Raw genomic sequence first — 15246 nt, 5'->3', positions numbered from 1 at the left:
GAGAGGAGAGGAGAGGAGAGGAGAGGAGAGGAGAGGAGAGGAGAATTCAGTTGGAAGAGATCTTCATTTAGACCAACTTCCTAACCACTGAAGGGCTAACTGGTTAAAGCATGTTACTGAGGCCACTGTGCAAATGCCACTTGGAAAATGACAGGCATGGAGCATTAACCACATCTCTAGGAAGCTTGTGCCAGTGCTTGACCACTCTCACAGTAAAGAAAATTTTCTTAATATCTAATTTGAACCTCCTCTAGTGAGGCTCTGTGCTGTTTCTGTATGTTCTGCTACATTAGTGACCAGGGAGAAAAGCCCTACATATCGCTCTGTGCTTTCCCTCCTCAAAGAGCTGCACAGACAAATGAGGTCTCTCATTCTTCTCTGGTCCAGACAACCCAGGTATCCTCAGCCTCTCTTCACAGAACATAAATTCCAGCCCTTCAACCATCTTTGTTGCCTTCTGGATATTTTAAAGTATCCTAATAACAATTTCTTTTTTTTTTTTTTTTGGCATAGAACTGCACAAGATATTCAAATTGAAGCAACACTACCAATAAATATAGTGGGAGAATCACATCTTTTGATCAGTTGACTGTGCTGTGATTAGTACATAGATTGTACATAGAATGTGCATCAAGCTTTGCAATGCAGTCCTACTTTAAAGTTAATTCGGTATATTTGTAGGTATTCAGACCAAGATGTCAAATGATTTTATTGCCAAAAGTCTTTTGATTGATTAAGTGGGAATAAGATGCCTGAATAGATTCTGAATTCTCAGTTGATCTATTAGCACCAGAAATTCAGTGTGATGAATCCCAATCGAGCCCGACGAAACAAACAAACAAATAAATAAATAATTCTGATGTACCTGTTATATACCTGCTTGTTACCTATCATATTCTCTCTGGAATGTCAAAGGAATGTTAAAGGAAAAAAAAAAGATTTATTAAACAATCCATGGACACCCACCTATATTAACAATGATTTTTTAAAATTCAAATCTTCTCAGAATCTAACTAGAGTCAAGAAGAAAACAAAAGATGAGTGCTGTACAGGGAAAGCTCTGATTCTTAAAATTCTTCACTAGCGAAAAGCCTTTCCTTAGATATTTACCAGCCAAGAGCTACTGCACATTTTTTATTACTGCATCTCAGATCCTTTGTTTATCTGACATAGGAATATAGGTGAAGAAAGTTGAAAATAGTAAAAACTGACCTCATATTTCTCATTTTTTCTGAATATTTCAGAACAGAGTTTGTTTCTTTTTCTGATTCTTACATTAAACCGAGCTACAAATAACCTCAGTGAAATTGCATAGCATGAAAAATAACCATAACAAATTTATTCTAATAATATTGTTTTATAAAGGTAATGAGTGTGGTAAGCTGAAACACAAATGTGCAAAATAAATCTTGGCTCAAATCCTAGGACCTCAGAGATGTTGTCATGATTTTATGTTTTGTTTTTCAGTATTCCACATCATAACATCATGTAGTGCACTGGGAGTTAAGGTGTTAATGCTCCAATTCCAGGTACCTGCACATTACAGCAGTCACGGGATCTGGCCCTTCCAGGTGGGGCGCTCTCTTACTGCCTGGCAGTGGGTACTGGAGGGTGCTTTCCTAGCCGTTCCAAGCTTTTCAGGTTTGACTAGGTCTCAGGAACTCTCTCTCCTATCTTATTTGATTTATTAGTCTCAATTTCAATTAGATTGTATTATATTGTGTTATCTTGCATTCCAATATCATAGTTAGTAAAATAGGTTTTCCTCCATAGATCGTTGCCACAGTTTTTTTTCCTTCCTTCCTTTCCATTTTGTGGGGCCAAGGTGTGTGGGGGGAGGGGGGCAGGATCCTACTGCTCTTTGTCACAGGCATAGATTGATCTAGTTAACTCCTCTTTGTTACGAGGAACACCTTGTTTCTCATAATTGAAACGATAGGAGGAAACATATTCAAATTCTCCTTCACATTTATATTTATGAAAAAAAGTGAAATTAGCTTTTCTATACTATACCTGTACAGATGAAACTTGATAGTCCTCCGTAGATGACATCATCATTGTCTGGTAATATAAAGGGACACCTTGTTTGAACCTCCAAACAGTATTGCTTGCAAGGAATTCTGTTGCTGCAGTGAAACTGTGTGACTTCAAAATACTGGGAACAGAGCCAGGCTTTGTAGACAGTCTGGAAAAAGAGAAGAATCAGAAGTATAGATGGATGACAATAGCACTTTCATTATTAGAACATACTGAACTGCACATCTACATTAACGCTGCTTCTGAAAGCAAATTTTGCGACACTCATCTGCATAAAACACACTTTTAACTTTTGACTATCTTCTCACTTCAAAAAAGAAAATTCCAGCCAAGTATTTAAAGAAACAGTCACTCAAGATTAGGCAAATGTTATTATTTTCTTAGTTCATAAATAGTTTTTTCTTCTCTTAGATGCATATCTTTATTATGAACACGTCACACACCCATGTCCCTGTACCTTATGAGATACAAACCATAATCAGTAGCTAGTGAGGGATGGAAAAGAAGCTTTTAAAGATAAATAAGTGTAGTAGTTTCAAACTAAACTCAGGCCAGCCCTGTTCTTGATATTGTCTAGAGCTAAGTTTTCAGGTTGCAATAGATGGTGCTGCTTCCCTTTGAATAACACCCTAGCAAATCCACAGCATGGAAATACACATTAGGGATCCCGAACAGCAATAGCTGTAGACTAGGAAATGAATGTAGACCAATGCCTACATCTGGAGCAAAGAGGAACGCATTGATGTCACCTGACAGTGCGTAACCATGGTTGCAGGACCTCTGATTACTTCTGCTATTATTATCACAATTTAGAAGGAAAGCAAAATAAACATGTTGATTTTACTTTCCTTTCCTTTTCAACAAAGATCTTAGACACAGGAATTAAATTAGTCTTTTGTACACTGGAAGGCATAACGTGATCATTTAAAAGTACATTGGATAGCGGCCTATGAAGGTGGTGGAACCACCATGTACAAGAGGAGTTTGCTTCCCAGTTTTGTTCTTCACTTATCTATTCTGAAGTACTTAGTTTACTGGCTAGATAGTTGCTGTCTAGGCTGTTATAGAATGAAAATATCTTGTCTGCATTCATTTGTAATACCCCCAAAATAATTTAAAAATAATTCAGAAAACTGGATATTTTCCATCTTTCTATGCTTATTCCCAATTAAAGAGACAAACAAACAAACAAACAAAAACAAAAAAAACACAACACCCCCCCCCCCCCAAAAAAAAAAAAACAAAACCTGATACCTGAGTGGAGCAATCTAGCAGAGGGTTTTGTTTGTTTTCTGCATGCTTGTTTCTCATCAGTTATACTTCTTACTAGTGTAAGTATTGTACTTAATTTGAAAGCATACATCTCAGAATCACAAACTTTTGTTTGCAACAGTAACAGGTGTGGGTATGGTTAGTAGGTGATAAAGTGGAGATTCTATCATTAACCTATAGTTTACATTTATCTCTCTACAGTAGTTTTTGCCTACTGCACTCTGTAGAGCAAGAGTTTTTCATTACAAATTCAATTTTAGTTGCTAGCAGGATTTTTATCCACAATAAATGATTAATGAGGGGAATTAAATGATGTGTGTGGTTTTTGTTGTTAAATAAACTCACTTCTAAACAATAAGTGGTATTCCCACTGTTGACTGTATCTCCCCTCACAATTTTAATGCTTCACTTGCTATGTTGATTGAATAAAATAAAATAAAGAAAGGTTTTTATTTTTATTTTTAATTGAGCAAAATATTTTTAATTGAGTAAAATCTCTTGGTTGGAGACAGGAGCTCTGTCTCTGATAAGAGATAAATATTCACAGTTCCTTCCTGATCTCTGTGTAGCTAGATCTGTTTACTATGGATCTATATAAGAGAAATTTAAGAGTAGTAAGTTGGTTTGTGTATAATATTTAAAAACTGACATCAGTTTAAAGGGAGTGTTTTTAACAGGTCACCATACAAGGTAATCAGAAAACAAGCAAATGCACTGTCTATTTAATCAGGATAGGAAATTTTTATTAAAAAAACAATAAATAATGGAGTAACAGTTTTCTATGAACATTTTAATGTATAAATTCTCAGATTGTATATATAATCTTCCTATTCACAAGTCCTCAGCTTCAGCTCAAATGTGCACCTGAACTCTTGTCCCTATTTTTAAAGAATGCATGATGTATATAAGTTTCCAAGATCTGTTTCTCAGATAAGTGTCTCCCACTCTGTAATTTTTTCTAATTACAGTCCCTCTCAACCTTGTTGACAATCTATGTCAAGATTTTTTAGTAAGCTGGTCCTCTTTTGCTCTCTTTATGGCTAACAAGGCTACATTATTAGCTATTCTACTCTCATGCTTTTTCAAAATAAACTTCAAGTTTACAGGAGAGTTTAAATCTATGGAACACCCTAAGATCTCCAAGTAGGAAGTGAGGTTCCAGAGGATGTGTTGAAAATAGTCTTCAGCCATTCCTACAAGCCATTCAGTTTTTATCAGACCAATCCAGGCCTGTGACCTGTCATGAAGGAATAGTTGGAAGAAGCATGGTAGAACAGCACACGCTGTTTTACAGAGAAACGGGAAAAAAACATCCATGTCTGCAGATGAACTGTGCTGGGCTAACTGGTATCTAAACAGGTGAGTCTTTGTATCAGCTCCATAGTTGACTGATGTAAGTAGATCCAGAGGAGTCTAAGATTGGTTTTTTTCGGTCTTTTAATCAAAAGTAGTGAGAGGGGGTTTCCTTACTTAAATCGTAGAAGTCTGTCATTTGGAACTGAAATTTAATGAAATATACTTGAATTTTTCCAAATAGTAAAACAGATACTATACACTCTGATCAGGCACTATTTTTTCTTATGCCCCAGAAAGTATAGATTTTGATTGGCTAGGAATTGTACTTAATCTCCTACAAAATCCCAGTTGCGGATTTCCAGAGTCTTAAAACATGCTCTGTATAACTAGGGCTGAAACTGTAAATGAAAATACATATTGGCTTGTGTGTGGAATACAGTAGGTTCTTTAATAACAATGTTTTGGTATGTGGATGTTTTTCCTTTCTAAAAGGGCATAAATGACTAAATAAAAAAATTTATAATCACAATAATTCTCCTCTTAAAGTGCATTTCATATAAAGCATTTTAAAGTATTCACTGCATTTGTTATTGTAAACATTTTCCCAGGTCACTTTCGGCATGTTTCTATCTACAAAGAGTAAAAATAGTGATATGCCATATGTAAAATTTTTCATATCTTGTAAATGGTGCATTTTTTTTATCTGACTGAAGCAAAAAAAAAAAAAAAAAAAAATTGTATATGACCATTTTGAGTGCAGCTTCATTTTCCTTCCCTTGTCTTTCTGTGCTTTCTGTAATTAAATATTACTTCTGCCTGGCCTTTTTTGCTCCTCTCATTGTTGGATTTCAAGATAGCATTTACTGTGTTGAAGTAATTCATATATGTGTGAAAAATAAAGGCAGTACTCCCACACTTTCTTTTAAAGAATGGAAGAAAGGATATTTGTTATTAAAATATAAAATTCTCCTGCCTTTTGTTCCGTGACAATAGTTCATGCTTGCAATCTAGCAGCCTAGCAAGCAATACATCCTCAATTCAAACATTAACAGAATATTCTCTTTCTTTCTTACGTAAACTATGGCATGTTGAGGCAGATAAATAATTTATCTATTGAATATTTTTCATACTTAACTGGCATGTATGGGAAGTCTTCCAAATGACTTCAGTAAATTATGTGTGATTGAGAAAAGGTATAGATCTTGTTTGAGGACTTTTGAACAATAAAATCTTTGTCTTCCTGAGCTGGCAAAATCAATGCCACCTACACTGAAGCGTCAACAGGTGTGTATGTGTAGTCATATAGGAAAAAACTGGTCTGACTTATTGCGTCCAGGAAAATGTTTAAGAGTGAGAAACGTCTTGATACTAAGCTTCCAAAGCATTAAAAATAGATGAAAATGACTTGCTCTGAAAAGGGGAATTTAGTAAAATTAGGAGCCAGTGAAAAAATCAAAAATGCACATTTTTATTCACTATTTTCCTTAATTTCCTATATGTTTTCTATTTCAGGATGTTATGCAATGGTTTTGATCCTACGTGATATTAAGATACTACATTCTTCTTTCACTGTGCTATGTGCTGTTTGCTTTCTCAGAAGGTGGGGAGGAGAGAAGACCACGATCAAATAGCCAGAAGCAGAGAAAATATTACATATTTCACATTAAGTTTCCCAGAGCAAAATCACTGTCCCTCCAAAAATGCACTTTCTAAACATTCAAGTCAATAAATTGTATCTTGGACTACATTTGAGGGGGAAAGAAGGGCTGTAAAAACAATATCCAGTATGGGCACTTTAAGATATTCTTGGTGATAACAGAAGAAAATAATGCAAATAAAACCAAACTCTTAAGCAAGAACTGACCTAAACTGTCTTACAAAATTGGAAAAAGTATACAAATTATAGAGAAAAAATAAGAAATTTCAAGAAACAAGAGGAAATCTTTAGTGACAAAAAACCAAACCATCAGATGTCAAAACATCATTTTTATTAATACATATTTTGTGAATTCTAGAAATTTCACTAAAAACAAACAGAAAACTAATACACTCCTTAATTTTTGGATTTCTTAAATTATGTCATCTGCATTTTACAAACTTGTTTACGTTGCATGCGTACAGTACAGAATAGTATTTAAAATGGCTTGGGTTTCAGTTTTTTTTTTATGAGATGAAGAAAGTCTATAAAAAATAGTTGCTAATAGAAGTCTGGCGAACTGTAAGTAGAATGGGAAAAAATACACGTGTTCTTCTGTTTTTGTATTGTTTTGTTTTTAGCATGGAATGGAGCACAAAAGGGAAGTACTCAAACAAATCAGATTATGGAGATCAGGCTAACCTTGGTATTTTTAAGGAATAAATAATAAAGTGATAAAAATATGTTTTTAATTAGCCAGACTAATTCACTAATTACATTCATTTTATTTCTACTGATCAAATTTCAAGCCAAAATCTGGAAGCAGGAAAAATGCCATGCACACATCACAAATATACAGTTTCGGCAAGTCAATGTGTAGAGGTGGAAGATGGTGGGAGGGAAAGAAGGTAGGAAGAGAGAAGTCACAGCAGAAACTGTCTCTCAAAATAGTAAACATTATGAATTTAATTTTAACTGCTTTACACTGATGTTTTGCAACCATACTCATTCATTAGTACAAAAATTAAGGCTTCAAACAAAGAAAAATTGAATAACTTCACATACCAGTTGAAAAGGAAAAGAACCTTCGTGAACTTCAGAGTCATACTGTTCATTACCATTACCAAACACATCAGGAAAATGTACTGAGATAAAAAAATGAAAAATGGTGATACCAGTCCAGGTCAACAACTAAAAAGCCTGTGAATATTCTGAGCTAAATTCTGGAGTCTTTACATATACTGAGATGTACTTCAGGCTGTGACTGATTAATCAGTTGATTTTTTTGAGAATATTCAGTGCACAACTAAGAAAACTGAGCTTTTTCAGCAGAACTAAACCTAGAAATGCACTTTCTCTGTTCTACTCCAGCAGTTTGCATCCCATGCTAATTCACTAACAACAGCAGTGAATAAGCTCTGTGCTAAGAGTAAAGTTCCCTTTTCTCATCCTGTCAGCTTCAGTCTTAACATATGATTTTCTTCAGCCAAAGCTAACCCCACGTTTTGATATGCAGCATACTGCTTGCAGGCAATGAGCGATGCTTTCTTTGCACGTCAAACCAAATGCCCAAGTCATAGAGCTAGGAAAGTATGAGCTATTTAAAAGCACTCTAAGTGCATTCCTAGTTAGGATTTGTGTTTAAATCTTTTACTTTGATTTTATTTGATTTTTTTTCCCCATTTATGTGAATTGTTTCAGTGTACTATTCTGTGACATAACGTTGTCTCATCTAATTTCCAACTCTAGCTTTCTGTGAAACATTTTAAAAATTTCTACTTCAACATAATTTCTTTTACTTCATTTTAGCTTCATTTAGCTTTAAGGTTGTGGGCCACCAGGTATACTCAGGAGTTAAAAATAATACTAGTTCTCTTTATAAACCATGACGTTGCCAATAAGAACTGGAGAAAAACCTGTTGACAAAGTCTAGTGAACACAAAACTTTTCTTGACCAAATAAATACATCCACTTTCCCAATCAGAACCTGGACATGAATTTTGGCCAAAGATGATTATATTGAAGATTGCATAGTAAATAAAGGGATTAGATCTTGATGTAGTTATGACTATCATGTTTGCAATGAGAAACTTCAGAGGAGCACACCTCCTTTCTTTCTGAGGTAAAACTTCTACTGTAAAATTAAATTCATTTTCCACTTTAAATCTTATGCATGTTTCACATCAGAGAATAGCTACTGTCACCTACCAGCTAACCCAGTCTGTGTAGTGCATTCTCTGAAAATAATTTTACATTTAGATCAATAGGGTATTGTGCATTGGTTTGAGTGACAATGCTTCTTCTTTACAAAATACAGAGGCTGCTCTCAGTGTCTGCTTTGTGCATCATTGTGCATCAGGTCCTAAGATACCATGTTTTACAAGCAGATGTTCTTTAGATAGCTAAAGAGTGCTTTTTTCTAGACTATGCAGCTGAAATAAAGATGGCTGTTACAAGATCTGATTGAGTCTGACAAGGGTAGTGTTACAAATGTGAACCCCTCAGGAATTTTGTCAGTTTTGAACACGAAAGATTGTCTGACTTTACGAAAACTACATTTTGCATGCATGCTGCAGAACAATAAAACACCTTTTATGGATAGCCTGTATAGCAGAGCTGTGGGACTGTTGGTGGCACTTCTCCCTACCTTCATTATCAGTTCTGCTCTGAGGTGATGGGCAGCCTCAGAATAGAGCTGGATAACAAAGGTAGCACAGAAATAATGAGTGCATATAATAACAAGATGAGGACCTTTGTTTGAGAACCTTTGTCAATGAGAGCCAGTGGTACAGTCTGGTGATTAAATATCATCGTAGAACATATAAAAAAATGTGATTTTGGAATATATGGGTTGTTGAGAGTAAGATATTTCACAGGAATGGGCTAATTTCCCCAAATACTTTCAATAGACAATAATAATAATAGTAAGACAAAAATGTTAGCATTTTCACTTTGTTTCAGTACTGCTAATACTAAACAACTTTGGTGTAGTTCTATTTTCTGTATGGTTCAAATATCTTTTTTCCACATAAACTATTATCATTCCTCTTATTCAGACAAACATCGCTCACTAAGCATTTATTCAAATACACATCATACTCTTGCATTTTATTACATCAGTATTGACACAAAGATGTTCTGCTTTGTGGAAAAGTAGGTTTTTAAATGAATATACACAAGCACACGTACAAACACATATACACATGATTTTGTAGAAAATTCAAAATGTTTGTTGTTTTTAGTTGATCTAGAATGAAAACACATTAACAATCTGAGCTTCCTGTAGAATAGAAATACATTCTGTGTATTTTTTCAATTCCTTGTGTTAGAAGACCACAGTAGGAAATGAGAAAGTCTGTTTCATATTATGGAAACTTATGTCTGAAATTTACAGCAATTTGGGAATGAACACAGCTGTCTGGTGGGTATTCTGACCTTTGTTTTTAGTTCTATTTTATTGCAAATAATACCGTCTGTATCTGCATAGTTGAATAACATCATATAAATAGTTTAATATTTACCTTGATGCCAGAGAATGAAACATTTTAAGAGACAAAGCCTCTCATTGGTTCTTAAATGAAAGTAAATTAAATAGGTAGCCTTGCTTCTTTTTCTATTTTCACAGAATCACAGAAACACCAAGGTTGGAAAAGACCAACAAGATCATCCAGTCCAACCAGCCACCTATCACCAATAGTTCTCACTAAAGCATCCCTCAACACAACATTCAAACCATTCCTTGAGCACCTTTTTTACCTGGAAAATAAAATTTAATATTTTATATAATTTATTTTGAAAGATGCCTACTAATTTGCTTGAATATAGAGAACAGGTACACTAAAGTTGAAATTGTTTGCCAGAACACTGTTGATCTTCAATTCGTATACTGCATAACAAAATTTCTTTTACCTAAATACAAACCAGAGAAATGACAAACTGTTTCACATGCATCTTTTTTAATAAAGATTTTTAAAGGTCTTTAAAGACAACCAAAAAAATGCGAATATGCTGACTACTGATACAAATACGTTTCTTTGATTATGGAGAAATTACTACAGAGGAGATGGCATCAGTGCCTCCCCATCACTTTTCTAGTCTTTAGAAGAAATTATACATAGATAGAGAAGAAATCTGCAACGTTCCCATATGCCAAAACAAACTAAGCTTCTGCTGTGAATAGATACTGATAAAAATAGATATTATAGAAAATATCTATCTATTTCTATCTATCTTTCTATCAATAGATAGAATAGATATTGAGCAAAACTCAGATTCACCAGTTCTAACTTTCTAATGGTTAGCTATCCAGTCAGCTGGGATCATCATAATTGTTAACTTTGGTGTTTTGAAATATCCTCAAATTCATCATATGAGTTAGAATTCAGTCTTAGATTTACTTAATATTGTAAAGAAACCTTATTTTGAAATTCATAAAGGTCCCTTCAGGTAAGCTTAAAAGAAATAGAAAATTAAATAACTCATTGCAGAAATAAGAGCCTGTTAGAAGTATTTAAAATTAAAAAGTAAAGGGTATTTCATCTACTCAGTTAACATATGAAAATCCACAAATGAGGAGATATGATTATAATAAAACAATAAATAAAAAACAAACGAATAATCCTTAAGGAGTCTGATTATCTCTTCTAGAAGATCTACACCCATTGGCTTCAAGTCAGTTGCAGTGGGCAGGGACCTGATTTAAACTTTTACAGTCCACTCTAAAAATACATCTGCATTCATGAACCAAGTGACCTGTCAAGGCTGGAAAGTCTTTGTGCTCAACTCTGCTCTTCAGCACTGTTAAAGTGATGGTAATCTATATAAATCAGATCATCATGACATTATTCAGATGATTGATACTGCTGGCTAGCAGTCTACCAAGGAGGCCAAGACTATATATATATATATTATAATATATATCCCTTGTATCCTCAAATTAACATCCTTGCTTTTTCTGCCCACAAATCTCCATTACTGGTCAGAAAAGACAATATGAATGGGCCCAGAGGACCTCCAACCAACTTGTGATAGCTGCTGAAAATTCCAGGCAGATTAGGTAAGTTTAAAAGGCTGATATGCATAGAAATAGTGTGCCATTGGCCACAACAGATGTGAAGCATGTTATCAAAGGAGTAGCTGGAGATTACAGAGCAACAAGACAACTTCTTGCACATATCTTTTACCATGTCACCTTCCAGTTTTGCAATTATCAGCAAAGTGTCTGAGACAAAATCTGCTTTCCCAGAGTTGCTGTTAGCATCAAATGTCTGCCTAAGGATCCATACATACGTTGCAGGATGGTCCATAGTGGTAGCTCACTTATGCAAGCTTAGCATTCAGAGTTCTTACACCACACAATACAATATTCACAAGACTTCAATATTTTAACCAAAGTCTGTTTATCTTCCTTTTGTTTCTTTTTTTTTTTTTTCTTTTTTTTTTTTTTTTTATTGTATAGTCTCACAATGATAAGTTTTGAGAAATGCATTGAATGCTAGTTTATGTGGTGCTTACCGGAGCATGAGGACTGTGACTCCTCTAAGGTTCAAACTCCAGGAGCTGCCTGATTATTACCAAATATTATTGCTGACATTTGGAGACTAAAGTGGAATTTCTCAAGCACTGTTAACACCAAAAATGCTTAGTCAATTACCAAGACTTACAATATTTTTTCAGTTTAAAATCAAATGCATCTCTTATATTCCCCAAATTTGTAGTTGTTCTTTACCTCTTTAAGTCTATTAATCTTGATTCTTGATCAACTAGAAAAAAAAAACAAATATGAAGATGGGATATTGATTCCACTGAGGACAAGTCATGTCCATGTCAGATCTGCCAGATCTGATGTAGAATGTAAGACTGGCTTCATCTGGCCCTTCCCAGGACAGTATGAGATAGGTACCATTTTAAAAAAGCCTTAGTTTTAAACCTTGAGATTTGAGACTTGGTAGTAGAAGATTAGCTTTAGGAACTTCTGAATAATGGGATTAGTTTACAGCCATCAGCTACTGCTAGTGATGGGCTTGAAGTACTCATAGAAGCTGCAATATGTTTCACTGATTGTTCAACAGACAGACCACGACCGAGTCATGGGTGCAGGATCAAAACTGATGAATAAATAGTAAAACAAAATCATTATTTTCCAGCATCTTTGAAGCAATGAACCTTGTCAAGCCTTTCTGGCAGAATTTACATAAGTATGTATTTTGCCTATGTGGATCATGTTCATTTCAGTCTAGCTGACAAGATGTGAATATTACACAGTTATTTTCACTCCCTATATGTTTCCTTACTTTATCTCCTCTTTCTTCAAACTATTTTTTCATTATCAGTGGACGAATGTGTTATTATGTTAGATCCGTGAACATGGCAGTTCACAGGAAAAATAATAGGTTTGATTTTTTTTTCAACTGTTGTACTCCTAGATTTTCTAGAGAAAATCTATAATTGCTCAGTGATTCCTTTTGGGGAAAAAAAAAGAAAAAAGAAAAAAGAAAAAAGAAAAAAAAAGGCTTTCAGCATTAAAATTCACTTCCACAGAAGAAATAGCTGATTTAAACAGTATACACAATATGTATGACAATTTTCTTCTTCAAAAAGTCTATCTAACAGTGAAGCTTGATTCTATGTACTTAGTCTAGAGAAAGAGTTTGTACATCAGTCTCAGGAAACCTTCTGAGGTGGTAATTATGAGATGGGTCACACTAGGTATCATTTTCAGCACACCAAACAATCCTTACCTAGCTGTATGATGGATGTGACACTACTCTGTAAGAGGCCGTACTTGCTGCTGGTTTTGCTAAGAGAAACAGCTCTTGTTTTTTTGTCAGAATCTTTAATTGTCTCAAATCTAAAATAAGTATTATCATTTGAAGTATCACAATGCTTTCATTGCTTATGAAGTATCTGTGGAGAACTCAATAAAATAGCATGCAGTACTTGCTAGAAAGTTCCTTATATTTGATATAATTGGATTATATTTTGCTTTCAAAATTTCAGACATTTTACCTAAACATATGTATATATATACGTTATATATTCTTATATTAATACATTATGCATTAACATCAGTTAATGTATAATGTGTCTTTGTAAACATTCTGATGCATGTAATGCCATCTCAGGAAGAATCACAGGGTATTGGACTCAGAGTTTTTCACCTTTCACTTGTATTCCTTTGCTGATAGATATGCAACAATGGCATTTGAAAAGACAGTCTTTCTTCCTGTGATTGATATCACAGAAGTATTACACAACTGAAACAAGATGGCACTGTGATGCAAGCACTAAATCACTTACAAATTAGTTTTATGGCATTATACATACTTAAGTTCATCATTGCAATAGCTTGTTAGTAGCATTTTTTTTTTTTTTTTTTTCCCTCCCCATGAAGGATTGCTTGAGTGGTGCAACACTGGTATTTCTTTCAGATGTTTTACAGGGATATTTTTTCTCTTTGAACCAGTGTTCTGCTCTCAGATTTTCAGCTATTTACTTTTACTCAGATGATTTTATATGCTACGTGAGGTCAAGTCTGAATGTAATTATCTGCTGACACATCTAACAATTTATACAGGTCTCTAACATCAGGAAAAGAAAAAATGAAATGCAGGTTTGCCCTCCACACTTACTTTCATTTGTTGTTGCTACACTCTGTTCAGTAATTAAAATATAACATTGCAAAGCTATAAAAAAACTTGAGAGATAAGCACCAGAAACGCCAAAAATTATACAGTCTGATTAAAAAGGCATACTATATTAGATTACTTGAAAGTAGAAAATATTCTGCTTTATATTTCAGAATGATTCCCTGAATCATTCAGAGACTCTCTGACAAGTAAGCCACAGGCATATTTAGAAGCTAATAAGTTGGTTATAATAATATTTAAAAGTGGAACAATAAAACAATTTGAAAACGGTCATATGAGAAAGGCTACTCAGACTGAGTTCTGCAAAGGTAAATTCTCTCTAATGAATTAGAATTCTTCCTAATTGTAAAAGTGAAAATATTATCCTGGTGACAGTTTATTTAGCCCTTCAAAGACACATTAACAAGGTCTCTGAAAAAGGAAGTAAACAAATTAAGCTGATTAAGCTGTTATTGTTTGAGAGTGCTATACAGTCATGTATATGAATGTAGTAAGGGGAAAGAAAAGGAGGGAAAATGTAGTCAATTTTCATCAGTACAGAAGGTCAAAAGCAAGGTGCCTCAGGTTTTCATACAAGCTATCTTTTCATTCAGCAATGTATCAGTGAATTAGAAGAAGGTTAAGCAACAAGAAATCAAGTGCATGAAAAGAAGTTAAAAAAAAAAAGTATACTACTAACTTCATCAGAACCAAAAACTTTCCGAATGAAGAACGAAGTTTGTTACTAAAGAATTTAACAAAATGAAACTTTCCAATGAGAAGAAATATTTATATACCAAGAGAGATCTTATATCCTGTATATGATTTGCCAGCCAGATGTTGGGGTTGGCAATAGATGCATGCATAAACGCTGGGAAATGAAACAGAAGAAGAATCTCCTGCATAGGCAATGCCACACTCACCTGGAATAGTCTACATAGAAATAACTAATCCCACCTCAAAATGGTGACATAAAATTAGAGAAAATCCAACAGTATTTTCTTGTCTTGTGCCTCTGAAGAAAGAAGTTAAGCTATGAAACTTCAGTAATACAGGGAAACTTCAGTTTTGGGGAAAGATCTATAAAATGAGCATTTTAGAGAAGATTGTATAATCATAAGATTGATCATAATAATCACAGAATCACAGAATCACAGAATCACAGAATCACCCGGGTTGGAAGGGACCTCAAGGATCATGTAGTTCCAACCCCCCTGCCTAGCAGGGCCACCAAACACACACATTCAGATCAGGTTGCCCAGGACCCCGTCCAACCTGGCCTTGAACACATCCAAGGACGGGGCATCCACAACCTCCCTGGGCAGCCCATTCCAGGGCTAACCACTCTCCTTGTAAAGAACTTCCCCCTAACATCCA

The 15246-nt window shown here is 34.6% G+C and overlaps 1 protein-coding gene across 1 annotated transcript in view; it reads right to left on the bottom strand.

The window, feature by feature from the left end:
* NALF1 (NALCN channel auxiliary factor 1) overlaps window positions 1-11547 on the bottom strand; it is a 20643-nt gene extending 9096 nt beyond the window's left edge. The window contains exons 1-2 of the mRNA XM_042810332.1: window positions 11425-11547; window positions 2014-2185 (exon numbers count right to left, since the gene is read on the bottom strand). Of these exons, the coding sequence (XP_042666266.1) occupies window positions 2014-2185; window positions 11425-11547 (295 nt within the window). The remainder of the gene's footprint in view (window positions 1-2013; window positions 2186-11424) is intronic.
* Between the last annotated feature and the right edge of the window lie 3699 nt (window positions 11548-15246).

Source organism: Centrocercus urophasianus, unplaced genomic scaffold, assembly GCF_019232065.1.
Source record: "Centrocercus urophasianus isolate 14NV4802_14NV808 unplaced genomic scaffold, USGS_Curo_1.0 seq_12, whole genome shotgun sequence".
In the NCBI taxonomy this organism is placed as follows: Eukaryota; Metazoa; Chordata; class Aves; order Galliformes; family Phasianidae; genus Centrocercus; species Centrocercus urophasianus.
This window is presented reverse-complemented; position numbering and strand designations above follow the sequence as displayed.